The 12,877-nt window shown below is 47.7% G+C and overlaps 1 protein-coding gene across 1 annotated transcript in view; it reads right to left on the bottom strand.

Annotated features, from left to right (window-relative positions):
* The window catches only part of LOC105559711 (optomotor-blind protein-like), a 112,896-nt gene that overhangs the window by 59,142 nt on the left and 40,877 nt on the right, over window positions 1-12,877 (bottom strand). Inside the window, exons 3-4 of the mRNA XM_012008218.1 lie at window positions 11,377-11,490; window positions 8,972-9,134 (exon numbers count right to left, since the gene is read on the bottom strand). Of these exons, the coding sequence (XP_011863608.1) occupies window positions 8,972-9,134; window positions 11,377-11,490 (277 nt within the window). The remainder of the gene's footprint in view (window positions 1-8,971; window positions 9,135-11,376; window positions 11,491-12,877) is intronic.

The following is a 12,877-nucleotide window of genomic DNA, read 5'->3' as shown; positions in this document are numbered from 1 at the left end:
GCATCCCCTTAAGAGGATCCCGTAGCATGTCTGTATTACCGACAGAATTACCATTTTCGTAGTTATAACCTTTCGTCGTATTAAATTCATGGAATCAAAAATGCTTGCGTACAATTACAGTATATGCATTGATGATCCGGGAAACTCCAATTTTATACAAAAAAATGAGTAAAAATTACAAAATTCATATATCGATCACATATAACCTCATTTAGACGAACTGTCAACTCCGTCATACTTGTGCTTCGTATAAAAGTTCTACAACTTGTACTCACATGAAACTGAGTTTCCCTGGATTCGATGACATGTAGAATTACTGTGAAACCCTCTAAATTGGGATTAGACGTTTAAAATAAGAGTATAGTTAGTATTAAACTTTCGTGTTTATGTATGGATGTGATGTATCGTAGTAGTGTGTCCGTGTGCTCATGTATATTACGAAAATGGTAATTCTGTCGGTAATACAGACATGCACGTGTCCCGCAACGTGGTAGATTTTCATTGTCCGTTCCACAGCCGCCCAAAAATACCAGGGTCTTTCATTCCACGAGCGCGCAATTTCGGTGACGCGTCTTCCGCGCCGGGAGAAAGCGTTTCGCGTAGTCGCCGGGAAACACGAGAGGGATGGACGCGGAGGGGAGGGGGTGGAGAACGTCGAGCGAGCCGAAAGTAATAATTACGACGTTAGGACCCGGGCGCGCTCTCGATCCTGGCGTGCCCGTTATGTCATTATCCCATTTATTATAACGATCAGGAGCCACCGTGGCGGCTCGACCGGATTCCACGCCCGTTTCTCGCTCGACGGACGCAAATTGCCCGGCACCGCAGCGCGATCTTCGTGCACCGGCCGCCGCGGATGATACACGATGATGTCTTGATACGGAATGCACGATCGTTAATCGCCGTTTAATCCGTGAGCCGCTCCTCTCGGGGCCTTCGCGAAACACGGACGGACATGCGCTGCGTGCGTGCGTGCGTGCGTACGTGTGCGTCACGTCGTGGCCGAACGGTCGCCTCGGGTTTCTCGGGGATCGTAAAATTTTAAGAGATAGGTCACGTATGGAATCGGCCCGCCGTGAAGCTGCAAATGAGCGCGCGCGCGCGCGCGCGCTCGTTAATTCGGCGTGGCTTGAGTAAACGTTGAAGCCGAGCAAACGAGCGGTATGCGACGTCGAAAGTATAGGGTACACCGAGAGAGAGAGAGAGGATAGCGGGACGGTGTATATTTTCGATATACATTCTTCGATCACGCTAAGATTTAACTTAGTTATTACGGGTGCCCGTTGTTAACGGCACGTTCATTAAGGATTCAGGAATTTACACGCCGGCATGCCTGCGCTAGCTGCGAAAATTGATCCGAGATATATAACGTGAACGAGCGAACGAGAGGCGGGGTGGGGGTGGGGGGGGGGGAGGAGAGAGAGAAAGAGAAAGAAAAGAGGGTAACCACCACTGGATAAAGAAACGCAGTTTTCTTTCGACCGTACCGAAATATCAGCCCCGTCGGACGATAACGGGGTGGGGGTCTCTTTTCTTCTCGTATCGACTAGAATTCGTAGTAGAATTCGCGCTCGATTGTTGCCGGAGGGCGAACCCCCAGGGAAATTTGCTGAGTGCGTGCGAAACGCAGCCGCGGGCAAATGATTTAGTAATGCCTGCGTGCGAGGCGAGCTTGCTTTTTTTTTGCGCGCGCGCGGAGTCTGGAAACCGGGCGTGACGCGTAACGCAGCGCGCGTTTCCTTAACGCTGCTCGATAAGACGAAAATTGAAAATTATGTAAAGAAACGAGGCGCGGGAAAAAATTGCTCCTTCGATACCGCGATTAATCGAGAGCAGAAGCGACGGAGAGAGGTTACCCCCACAGCAACGAATTCTCGATGTTCCGTTTCGCGAGAGTTTAATTGAAAAGGACAATGTGCTGAGAGGCCGGGGAAAAAAAAAGTGTCTCGCGGAACTGATATTGTTCATTATTTATCGCTCATCGCGCGACATTTTCTAGCGCGCTCGCCGACCGAGCGCGCTCGGCGAAAGCTTATCGCTATGCAAATAAGAGGAGCGATAAAATTGAAGGCAAAGGACGCGCGAGACTGTTGGTAGTAAAAACGAGCCGCGAGTCATATTAATGAACTTGAAGGAAAAAAAACAACTCGGGGGCACAAAGCGCGTGTGTGGGTAGAGCGTAAAGGATACACTTCGACGATAATTAGGTAAATACGAGCTGGTGCTGGGAACAAAGCGACACGGATACCCGACGTGCGCGGCGAAAAGGATACCGCGACGTTATCGGAGAATATTAAACGCCAATTTATGCGCCGTAAATAATGACAAAATGCGCGCCTATAAAACCGGAACGATCCCTTCGGACCGCGATAACTTGCGCAAATTGTAAAAATCGCGACGACCGTAATCGTCAGCGGCGCGCGAGCGCGGATGTAAACGCGGTCCCCATTCACTGTGTCATCTCGCGACTGTGTCAGGGGCTCCTAGAGTCTCTACAATCAGAGTCCGTCCAGCAGGTTGGCTCTAGCGGAATTCTGCGAGAGAGAAGGACATACGTTCGCTTAGAGACCCTGTAATCAGAGACTGGCCATAAGAGTTCGTCAAATTCCCGCGAGTGAGAGAGAAACATAGGCCATCTCACTTGCAGGAATTTGACCAACTCTTATGGCCAGTCTCTGATGACAGGGTCTCTACGTTCGCTATTTTCTTGCCCCTTCCGTTTCTCTTTTCGCTCTCTTTCCTTCTTTTGGGCGTTGCCAGAAATAGGACTAATCGAAATTGCCGTCTGTTGACCAGATTCTGATTAGGGGGACTCTAAGGAGACTCGAAGAGTACAAGACAGTCATTCTGCTCAGGCCCTAAGTCTTCCTGAAGCTAAGACTCCATAAACGCGTTGAACGCGGCGATGCCTCCTTAGTGTCTACCTACCCGAAGATACATCCCTATCCTATCACTATGTGTGCGACAACGAATCAAAAGTATTCAATGTAACTCAGGAAGCTGGCGGCAGACTTCCGATTGGTCGACTCGCACTGCCGCATGCGTTGTCGCAGCTCAACGCGTCTACGGAGTCCTGCTTTATAGACCGTCAAATCCTTTCGAACAACGCGCTTTCATATTTTGCAGCCGAGGGCTGCGTTCGATCAAATGCGAGATAACGATACGAGTCCCGTAACATTAGTAACCTCGACGAGGTAAGCATCTCTCGCGCGCGTCCCACATCGGTACCACATTGGTACCGCAACCGCGCGCGGTGTCTCGCCGATGTAAATCGCGCGCAATCTCGTCTGCGATTTTCGTGACTGATCCCCATGAAAACGGGCCGCGGCATCCAGCGCGCGGCCGGGTGCTTTAATGTCCGCGACGCGACACGGCGGCCACAACACGTATCGAGTCCCGTGTTCCTCGCACAGCCGGGACAGCAAAATGGCCCCCGAGCCGGCCGCGTCGAGAGTCGAGGAGTCTCGTACGCACGCACGCACGCACGCACGTCTCGGAACACGCAAAGCCATAATGAAAACGAGCGTGTGCGTGTGCATGCACGCGACGCACGCAACGAGCCCCCGCGAGCGACCGCTAGACCACGCGCGATCTAACATACACCCGATAACGATTCTCGCGTCTTCTCGTTCTCGCGTACGGTCTACGCGAGAGGAGAGCGTGCTGAGCGGCTTGCGGATAACCGCGTGTCCTATTTGCATGCGGCGCGAATACACGTGTAAGCTGTTACGAGAGACGCGCCGCTTGCCAATCCCACTCGCGGCTTTATCTCCCGACAAACAATCCAAGGAGTTCCGTGTCGCAAATGCAGATTGTATTAAATATTATCTTAGAACGCGGTCTCCATTCCTTATGCGGAATGCGCAAACGCGGCGGGAGAAAAATCGCGGGTAGGCCGTGCGAGCGCGGCGCCGAGACAGGCAGATGGGGGAAACGCTATCTCTCGGATAAGCCGCGTCCCATATCGGTCTATCGCTGAATGTCAACTAACGAACACTACTACAGGCACGTATCCATTACTAAACAAATCACGAGCGCCGTTCGACCGTGCCTCTGTAAGCTCCGCCGCTGGGCGCTGGATAATTAAAGCTGCGAGGCACATTTGATCGAGTTTCGGTCGCTCTCCGTCCGACAGGCCGATTGTTCCCCCATTTTAATTTTTTTCGGAAAATTGAAAAAGGAATTCTCCCCCGCTTTCTCGATGTTTTTATTTTTTTTTTGCGCGCGCGCGCGCCCGCGCGCACGGCGATATGGATGCGCGCCGCGCCGCTGTGTTGCCTGTGCACGCGCTACAGCCGGGCGAAAATTGGAAATTGATTTCGAACGGAATTCCGAGCGAATGTCGAGCACGTATCGAACGATACCGAAATTTCGCGCCTATGAAATAGTTTCTCGGCTGTACCTTCGCCGGGGAGATTCATCAGAATGTCATTCGCCGGATGTGGGTCACGGTGGACGAGTTGTATTTAGATGCGGAAGAAAAATACAAAAAAAAAACGAAAAAAAACATTATTGCGACTCGTTATTCCACCGACATCTGAATCGAGCAAGATTTATTTTACAAATGGGCGCTTAACATTCGTTATATTCCCGGAAGAATTTATGTGGACAACGTGTTGACCAAAGTGTCCGCTTTTCGACAGAGACATCAGATTTCGAAACGTAAGTGCTTATCATTAAAAAAAAGGTAAAAAAGACGCCAAGTATAAGCGCCATCCAATCCAGAATTACATAATTTAAATATTTGGATATATTTTGTTCAAAACAAATTAATTTCTATTGTCTCTACAAAGTAATGAGATCATCAAATTGCGCCAACTACAATGAATATCTATACAAACTAGATACTTTATTATTTTTATATTATTTCAAGACGTAAGTGCTTATTTAAAAAAAAAGGTAAAAAGACGCCAAGTATAAGCGCCATCCAATCAAGAATTATAATTTAATTATTTGGATTTATTTTGTTAGAAAAAATAAATTTCCATTGTCTCTACAAAAGTAATGATATCATCAAATTGCGCCAACTAAAATGGATATCTATACAAAGTAGATACTTAATTATTTTTTATATTATTTTGAAACGTGCTTATTTTGCGGAAGTAAGCTTCGCAAATGTCGCCCAAACGACGACGACAGCTCCGAAAAAATACGACCGGCAAATTGGAGAACAATGTCGGGTCAATAAAATCATTAGAGTGCGCGACGTATCTGGATACCAGTCGAGAGCATCTTACCGAGTGAACTGTGCAACCGAAGCGAGAGAATGCGTCTAAAAGACGATCTCCAGCGACGAGGAAGGTCGCTCGCGATTCCAGTATTTCCAGTATTTCGGGTGTCCCGTGGCGAGGCGGCCCGCTCGAATCGAACTACTTCATTAGCGAAGAGCTGTAATGACGATAACGCGCCTCGACCGCGAAGGAAGAGAGACGATCGCCGACAATTAATAAAGAGCGCCGGCGTCCGTGAGCCACCTTGCGCCCGAGGCTAGTTGAAAGAACGAAAATATAATATAAACTGTACTTCGAAACGATGTGGCAGCAGCGTACAAAACTATGCGCATGCATTGTCGCCGATGTAAAAATCTCGTAGCGCGCTCGCTTTTACACGAACGAAAACCTCATTAAGTAAAACAGCGTTCAATATGTATAGAATACAGAACAAATAAATGGTGACAATTGTTTTCGGTCGGTTTCATCGGGTGGAATCCTTGTAATTACAATTTTCGTGAATCCGATTTCGTCTTAGAAGCCGCGCGCCGATGCGAAAGCTAATTATTTTCCATAACATTTCTTTGACGCTTCATTTGGAACGGTGACTGACGAAACGCAGGGCGTATCACAAGGCCACCATATATTAAAGCTTCTATTTAAAAAACAGTTCCGCCCCTGCGGCTTTCATCCTGTCAAATATTCCCACGCCTAATGCTTACTAGCGCCTGAAGAAGCGCACGCGGTGTCGCTTTAAAACGGGAGTAACGAGGTCCTTTCAACCGCTGTCGCCAGGATGCCTCCAACCGTTCTGGTAACGCACCGCCAGTTTCCTGTTTGCGGTCCTCGACAGCCTTTCACCGATATTTACTCGCGAGCCTAGGTCCTCCCTTGGGATTGCTCTCGAAGACATCTCGGAAGGACCAGGACACTCGGCGGCAGTGTGTTCCGTTTTGTTTGCCGCGCCAGGATTTCCCGACAAAAGGCCCGGTGCATCGTCATCCCTTCCACCTTTCCCTTAACACTAGGATTAGAGTCAAAAGGATTCCAAGTTGTTCGCGTTAATTTTTCGCTTCTGCCTTTTCCCCCAAGATTCCTTCAACCACTTTCCATGTGAAGAGGGTCGAATCTCCACAAAGAGATTCTGATGAAACCGAAGTCAAGCACTTATGATGATTCTTTAAACTTCTTGTTGGTACACTTTCTATTGTCTTAGTAAATTTGTATACATAGGAAACAAAAGTAGCAGCGAATGCTGAACCCCGGGACGCAACATACGTTTTAATGTTACTGTTTTAATAACTTCAACATTTTCTTGACCATATCTGGCGTTTTTAATAATACAGAGAATTTATTGCGAAGAATATTATCTCAGCCAGGGTTTGAACCTGGACTTCCCTACACTCCAGACGGGCGTCTCGCCGATTCGACCTCGGTGGTTCAAACCCTGACTGAGATAATATTCTTCGCAATAAATTTTCTGTATTATTAAAAATGCCAGATATGGCCAAGAAAGTACTAAAGTTGTTAATTACTGCTGGCGACTCGAAGAATATTCTTATTGGTTAATGGTTTAATGTTAAAATTGTATTTCAAACTCTTTAACGCGTTATCACAAGATAATAACTGAACGTAAATGTTTTGTAATATTAGATTTAAAAAAGATGCATTATTTGATACAAAATACATTAAGAAATTTAGGAAGCAATAATTTTTGTCTCAGACATCCGACTTACAACCATGTTTTTTCTTCAATGTGCCATATATCAAGTTTTTTTCCTCATGTTGGCGATCGTCAGAGAGAAATTATGAAATTATGGCTATATGAGTTGCCCGTCAAAGACCTTTTTATCGTACACGGACAGGGTACCATTTCAAAGAGGACATTTGACGTAAAGTACAAATTATTAGGTTTCTTTTCGTGTTCCGGGAAACAAAAACCAGATCAGAGAATTTCTTTTGTAAACCGTTTCTCTTCTGTAGCGATTCTTCGAAAATTCGAAGCGTAGAATAACATCCCGGGAATCTATTGACTATGGTGTCGATTGCTTTCACGCGGTGCGTGACTCGTCGCTTATTTTCACAAATTTCACATTTAAAGGAAAAACAGCCGCATCGGCTTCTCCTAGCAAGTTTGTTTCCATCCGCATTCGCATTCATACGGCTCGCTCTTACAGGCACGCTTTTGAGATAGCGTGAAAAAACACATAATCCTTCAAAAGACTCCCAAACCAAATCTTTCGTAAACCTGGAAAGGGTTGGGCCAGGTGAAAAGGGCTGACATCTATTAGCCGTGGCAAGAAAAGGGTTTGGGAGATATTTTTGAGAGGCATTTTCTGGGCTCGTGCACAAACTGGATCCTGCCTCTCTACCGAGGTACAGAGAAAAAAAACGAGAGGAAGTGTGAGAAAGAGAGAGAGAGAGAGAGAGAGAGAAAGAGAGCCCTTAAGGGCGGAAGACGCACGCCCGCTGCCCCGTCACACGATGTAGGTGAACCATGCATAATGTCGTGGCCACATTACCTTTCGGCGACAATCTGCCCGCCGCTGCCCGTCTCTCTCTCTCGCTTTTCCTATCTAGCTCCTCTTTTCTCCTTCATCCATCCCCTATATTCATCTCTCTCTCTCTCATAAGTATTCATTCACTTTCCTCTACCTCGCCTGGTGCGTAGACGCGTTTATGAGAGTATTTACGTGAAAGAGAAAGAGAGACGTTGAGAGAAAAAGGAGATTAGAAAGAAGCAAAAGAGAGGGAGAAGAAGGAGGCAGAAGAGTGGTCTTAACAAAGGTCGATCTGCCACGCACTGCACGACAGCCAGCCATTGACATCGGGTGGGCTCTGGGTAAGGAGGACTAGATTTCACGAGCCAGCGATGCAAGATCCTTCAAAGGGCGCCGACGGCCTGCCGCAAAAAGGATTCGCAAAAAAGGACGAGGTAGGGAAAAAGAGACAGAACCACCATGGCCGCAGAAAGGGGACAGGCTTCTTCTTCTTTAGTTAATGCTGGCTTCCGCGCACCCCATGTTGAAGAGAAAGAAAAGACGAGAGTGAAAGGGCGGGGGGGAGGCAGACCGAGGAGACAGGCGGCCGAGGCTAATAGAGAGGAAGACGAATAAGAGGAGCGCGAAGCGGGCGAGAAGCGCGGGGCAAGGAGCGAAACTACTTGACGGCGAAATCCATCGCGATAACTTAATCCCAGGATTACGCTGCGGTTAGGTATCCGCGCGGAAATCCGATCGCGCGCGCCTGACGGGGTCCGTCAGGGCCGTTGTGAAGGAACGCGACTGCTCCGTTTCCGGTTTCTCGATTGATTTCACGAGTCTCGGCCTCTTCGCTGGTGTATATGCGATTAACGCCCGAGGATTATTCGTACGCAACCGGTGTACCTCGAGATCAGATTGTCAATTAGATACAATTAGCGTCAACTTTTCGCGTCGATATTATCCTCGCGTCAACACCTCGTGCAAAAGCACGTCGTATCCCGATAAATACTCGTTTCCAGATTTTAGGGGAGCACTATCGGCGGAGCTAAATAGATCCGTCGATCCAGTTCTCATGTTCCACCCCGATCGTCATCGTCGCGAAGAACTTATCGCGGCAAAAGTGCCGCGTGCATGCACGTCGATCACGGCCGTTTCGCGATGTTGAATCGGCCTGTCACGCTCGTTTCAGGCTGGTTCAAGTTAGCGATTAATTGCAAACTAAAGGAGCAAGCTTAGAGTAACTAGTAAGTAAGTAATTGGTTGGTTGGCGTTACGTACAGTACTTACAAAGCCGTGCTTGTCGCTGATGTTGTTGGTGAGCTTGAGTTTGTGGAAGCTCACGACCTTCTGCATCCACTGTTCGCCGCTGCTGGGCGAGTCCGGATGTATGTACATCCTCTTGGGCATTTCCGGGTCCGCCTTACCCGCTACCATCCACCTACTGCTCGCAACACGCATAAGAGTGTATTAGAAAGTTACCGGGTGCTGAGCGCCATTGTAACATGCCTCGACAACGATGAAGATATCGAGAAACGAGCTCTTCGTCGTTATCTAAGACAAATCGCTCGGATCGAAATGCAGACCATAAGAAAATGTCCGATAGAATAGGCTGCAATTTATTTCAACGTCCATTTCTATCTGATTTAGTTGACGTGCCTCAAATAGAACGATCTCTATAGGGAATATTGAATTTACATCCCCCATAACGAATTATCTAAACTGTATTGTAATTCGTCGGTTCGTTTCCCTTCGATGCATCTAGCCAGGCTCGGCTGTAATTTGGAACCGTGCTAATCGCGCTTCCGATAATCGAGCGGATTCCAACAATTTCCTCGCGGGGCAACCTGCCTACGTATCTCCCAACGCAGACGACAAAACCAATGGTCTAGAACGAGCCCCCCCAAAAAAAGAAAGAAAGATTCTAGATGACCGGTGTGTTCCTCGTTGGCTCCAACAGCTTCGACCCGCCGCGAGCATCAACCAGACGCGATTGTTGTCTTTTAAGGGAGGCGTGTCCACCGTTCGTGCTCTTGCCCGTCGTCGCAGGTGGGTCAAACTCGAGCGCGAAGGACCGAAGGAAGAACTCGTTCGACGAGTTCCAAAGTGGCTGCGGTCGCCGACGTGATGTAATCGTTCATTGTGGTCTGCGTTTCGATCGCCCGAACGTCGGTATCCGAGATGCCTCGCGAGACTTTTCTCGAGGTGGAGAGCGCTAATCGAGTCCCTCTGTCGGGATCCGGGATATCCGTTGCGAAAAAGTCCCCCCCGTGCTATGCCGCGCGGCCGCCGAGGAGTGCGCGAAAGTGCGCGAAAGAAATACACGGTTGTTCACTTTTGCAGCTAAGCAAATATTTGCGCCGGGCCACATTCGAGAGAAACTTTAAACGGAGCCGGGCAAACACGCGAAAGTCATTCTTGAATCACGAGCCGCGATATGCCGAAATATTAATGATTATCAACACGCGACTACTCGACGGAGTTTTTAAGAGGATTATAATATTTGGAATACACGCGCGAAATTTGGTCAAGTACAGAGAGGTACGAAATTCACGAAGCATCTCGGTTAACTAATGTGAAGGCTTGCGATCCCCATACAAGTCGAAATAATTTCCCGTGGGACCGTCCCTTATATGGCACTTCTGCGAGAGAATCAAACATTCATTATTTTTTTTATATAAGTATATATAAATATCACAGGAGTATACAAATATAGATATTTACTAATTAAACATTTGCAAGTGAATTTTCCAAGTACCGTCCATCGATTTCTCGCATGAAAAATGAAAAAAAAAGTGAGCGTAGATTTGTTACGCATGGCGGGATGGATTAATCGTATTTAAGAACGCGATGAGGTTGCACAGGATTACAAATAAATTATCTTCGACGAGTATGAGGAATTGTTCGCAGCGCACGCTCCACACTTATTTCAGGAGAGTCTCCTGGTACAAATAGCGTAACTCGCGATCGGGACCGATCCAGGATCATCGTTTCAAAGTACAATTCCGAAGATTTATTTGGAACACTTTGCACAAAAAGAAATTTAGTTCAAGTGTACCACCCCAGAAAGTTCCCCCCAAGTACTGTGACAGGCTTTTGACTCGTAAGTGAAACGGAACGATCCAGGATCGCTACGATCGCGCAGGGTCAGAGGTATCACCTGTTGTGAAATTTATATCGGCATTCGTCCGATGCCACGATGTCCATTAGAAGTATGTAGCTAGCCTGCTTGTCTAACCCGAACACCCTCACTTTATACGCGGGAAACATGCGTCTGCGAACAATTTTGCAATCGCAAAAAAGACACACACCATACATTAGTTCTGCCGTTCACTGCTGGGGCTCTCGTCGTTACCGCGCTCCCCGTGAAAACGGAGAGCGCGCTTAAAATTATTGTCCTCGACTGACGGCGCTATTGTTCGGACAACCGATTGCAACGATCTCGACGAATGAGAAAGCATCGGTGCGATTTCACAAATCCGTTCGTGTTCAACGGACACTCGAACACTGAACATTAAGGGGGACAAAGATGTCGATTTCGCGTATCAAGATCGGTGTCGCGCGTGCTGAAAGATCGCGTACGATGCCGTTGAGAAAGGGTTCGAGATCGTTAACACGAGTTGTCCGCGACAATTATGTGTTTACGAGCGCCCTCGCTTCTCCCCTACGCCACGCAAAACCTCTACCTGTTGTGGAACTTGTATCTGTAGTCATCGGCGGCGACAATGTCCAGTAGGAGGATGTACTTGGCCTTGGCGTCCAGACCGGAAACTCGGAACTTCATCTGAGGAAACATCTGCCTAGACCCCCGATCAACACGTACAGTTCGATTAGATCGCTTGCTCGATTAAACTCGCGCTAACTTAGTCTATCATGCAACTCGCGGTCGTCGCGCTTTATCTTACAGCGAATTCGGTTGCTTGCACTGGTGCGCACTGAGTGCACACTAAGGCTCGTTCACGGTCAATTTTTGTACTAAAGAATCGTCTCAAATATTTCTGGAAATATTTCGCAGCCAGTAAAATGACCTGTATAGCATCCATGCGGAACATTTTTTTACTAAATACCCTTTGAACGTGTGTTCAAGACAAAGTTAAATATAAAAATTGATCGCAAACTGACCTTAGTGCGCACTCGGTGCGCACTAGTGCAAGCAATCGAATTAGACAACAATTGACAAAAATACATCAATCCTGCGCACGTGTTGCTAGCAACGATAGTCATTTATTATCTCTGCGAAATACGAAGTTAACGCGCGACAGAGATATTTCTGATGAAAACGTTAAATTTCAGCCTAGAACGCATTTATTCAGGAATTGGCGAAAAACTCGTCTCCCGCGAGAGGCGGCTCTTCGCGACTCGGTGGATTCTCGCTCCTGAAACGAGCTCAAAAGGGCTGAGACGCGCGTACTCGCGCGTGGAACGTCGCGCGGCCGCGAGTCACGTCGGCGACACCTGGTAGAATCCTGAAAGGTCGGAATAGAAACGTGCACGAGTCAATCCCGGCCGCTGTCAGGCGGCGGACGCGCCGTCGGCTTCCGAGGCGCGCGTTCCCTGGAATAAAAACCGGACCCCGTTCCCCGGGCCAGAAACCGACGACGGCCGTGTCGCGGAACCCGGTAGCGGCCGTCGTCGAGGTGCATTCGGTGCCGACGATGCGCGCCGAGGAATTATATTCTCGCCCGACGCTGAGACGCGCGGGGAGATCTGAAAAATCGTCGCGCCCCGAGATTCCGCACGAGGGATTACATCGCAGTTGTGTCGTCCTGTACGTGTTAATCATATTTTTTTTAAATAGATAAATAAACTAGCCACATTTTTTTGTACAGTAAAATATTTCCTCGGAAAATCGGAAAAATAAACACGCCTGAAAATACATGCACTTTGATTAACTGGTCACCGTCACGTGCGCTAATGATGAATCGTAACGTGATTCGAGAATTCTTGTGGCAGAAGAAAAGAAAGACATGATTCAACAATAAAACTGTAGGACAGCAGACGTAGTCAGTAAATTAACGTGCGTTTATATTGTCACCACAATATCTGTATCTGCTTTGGGGAAAAAAAAAGACAGTTACCAACTCATTTTGGGGCCCACAATTAGCAATTGAATTGTTTGGATTGTTCGTAACTCTACTCTGGGAAAAATTTTGACAGTCTTTTTTAGTTAAGGGGATGCTGGAGTGA

The sequence above is a fragment of the Vollenhovia emeryi genome, unplaced genomic scaffold (assembly GCF_000949405.1).
Source record: "Vollenhovia emeryi isolate VEMERY1.0 unplaced genomic scaffold, V.emery_V1.0 DF939259.1, whole genome shotgun sequence".
NCBI classification, from domain to species: Eukaryota; Metazoa; Arthropoda; class Insecta; order Hymenoptera; family Formicidae; genus Vollenhovia; species Vollenhovia emeryi.
The sequence above is the reverse complement of the archived record's forward strand: the minus strand, read 5'-3'. Positions and strand labels throughout refer to the sequence as shown.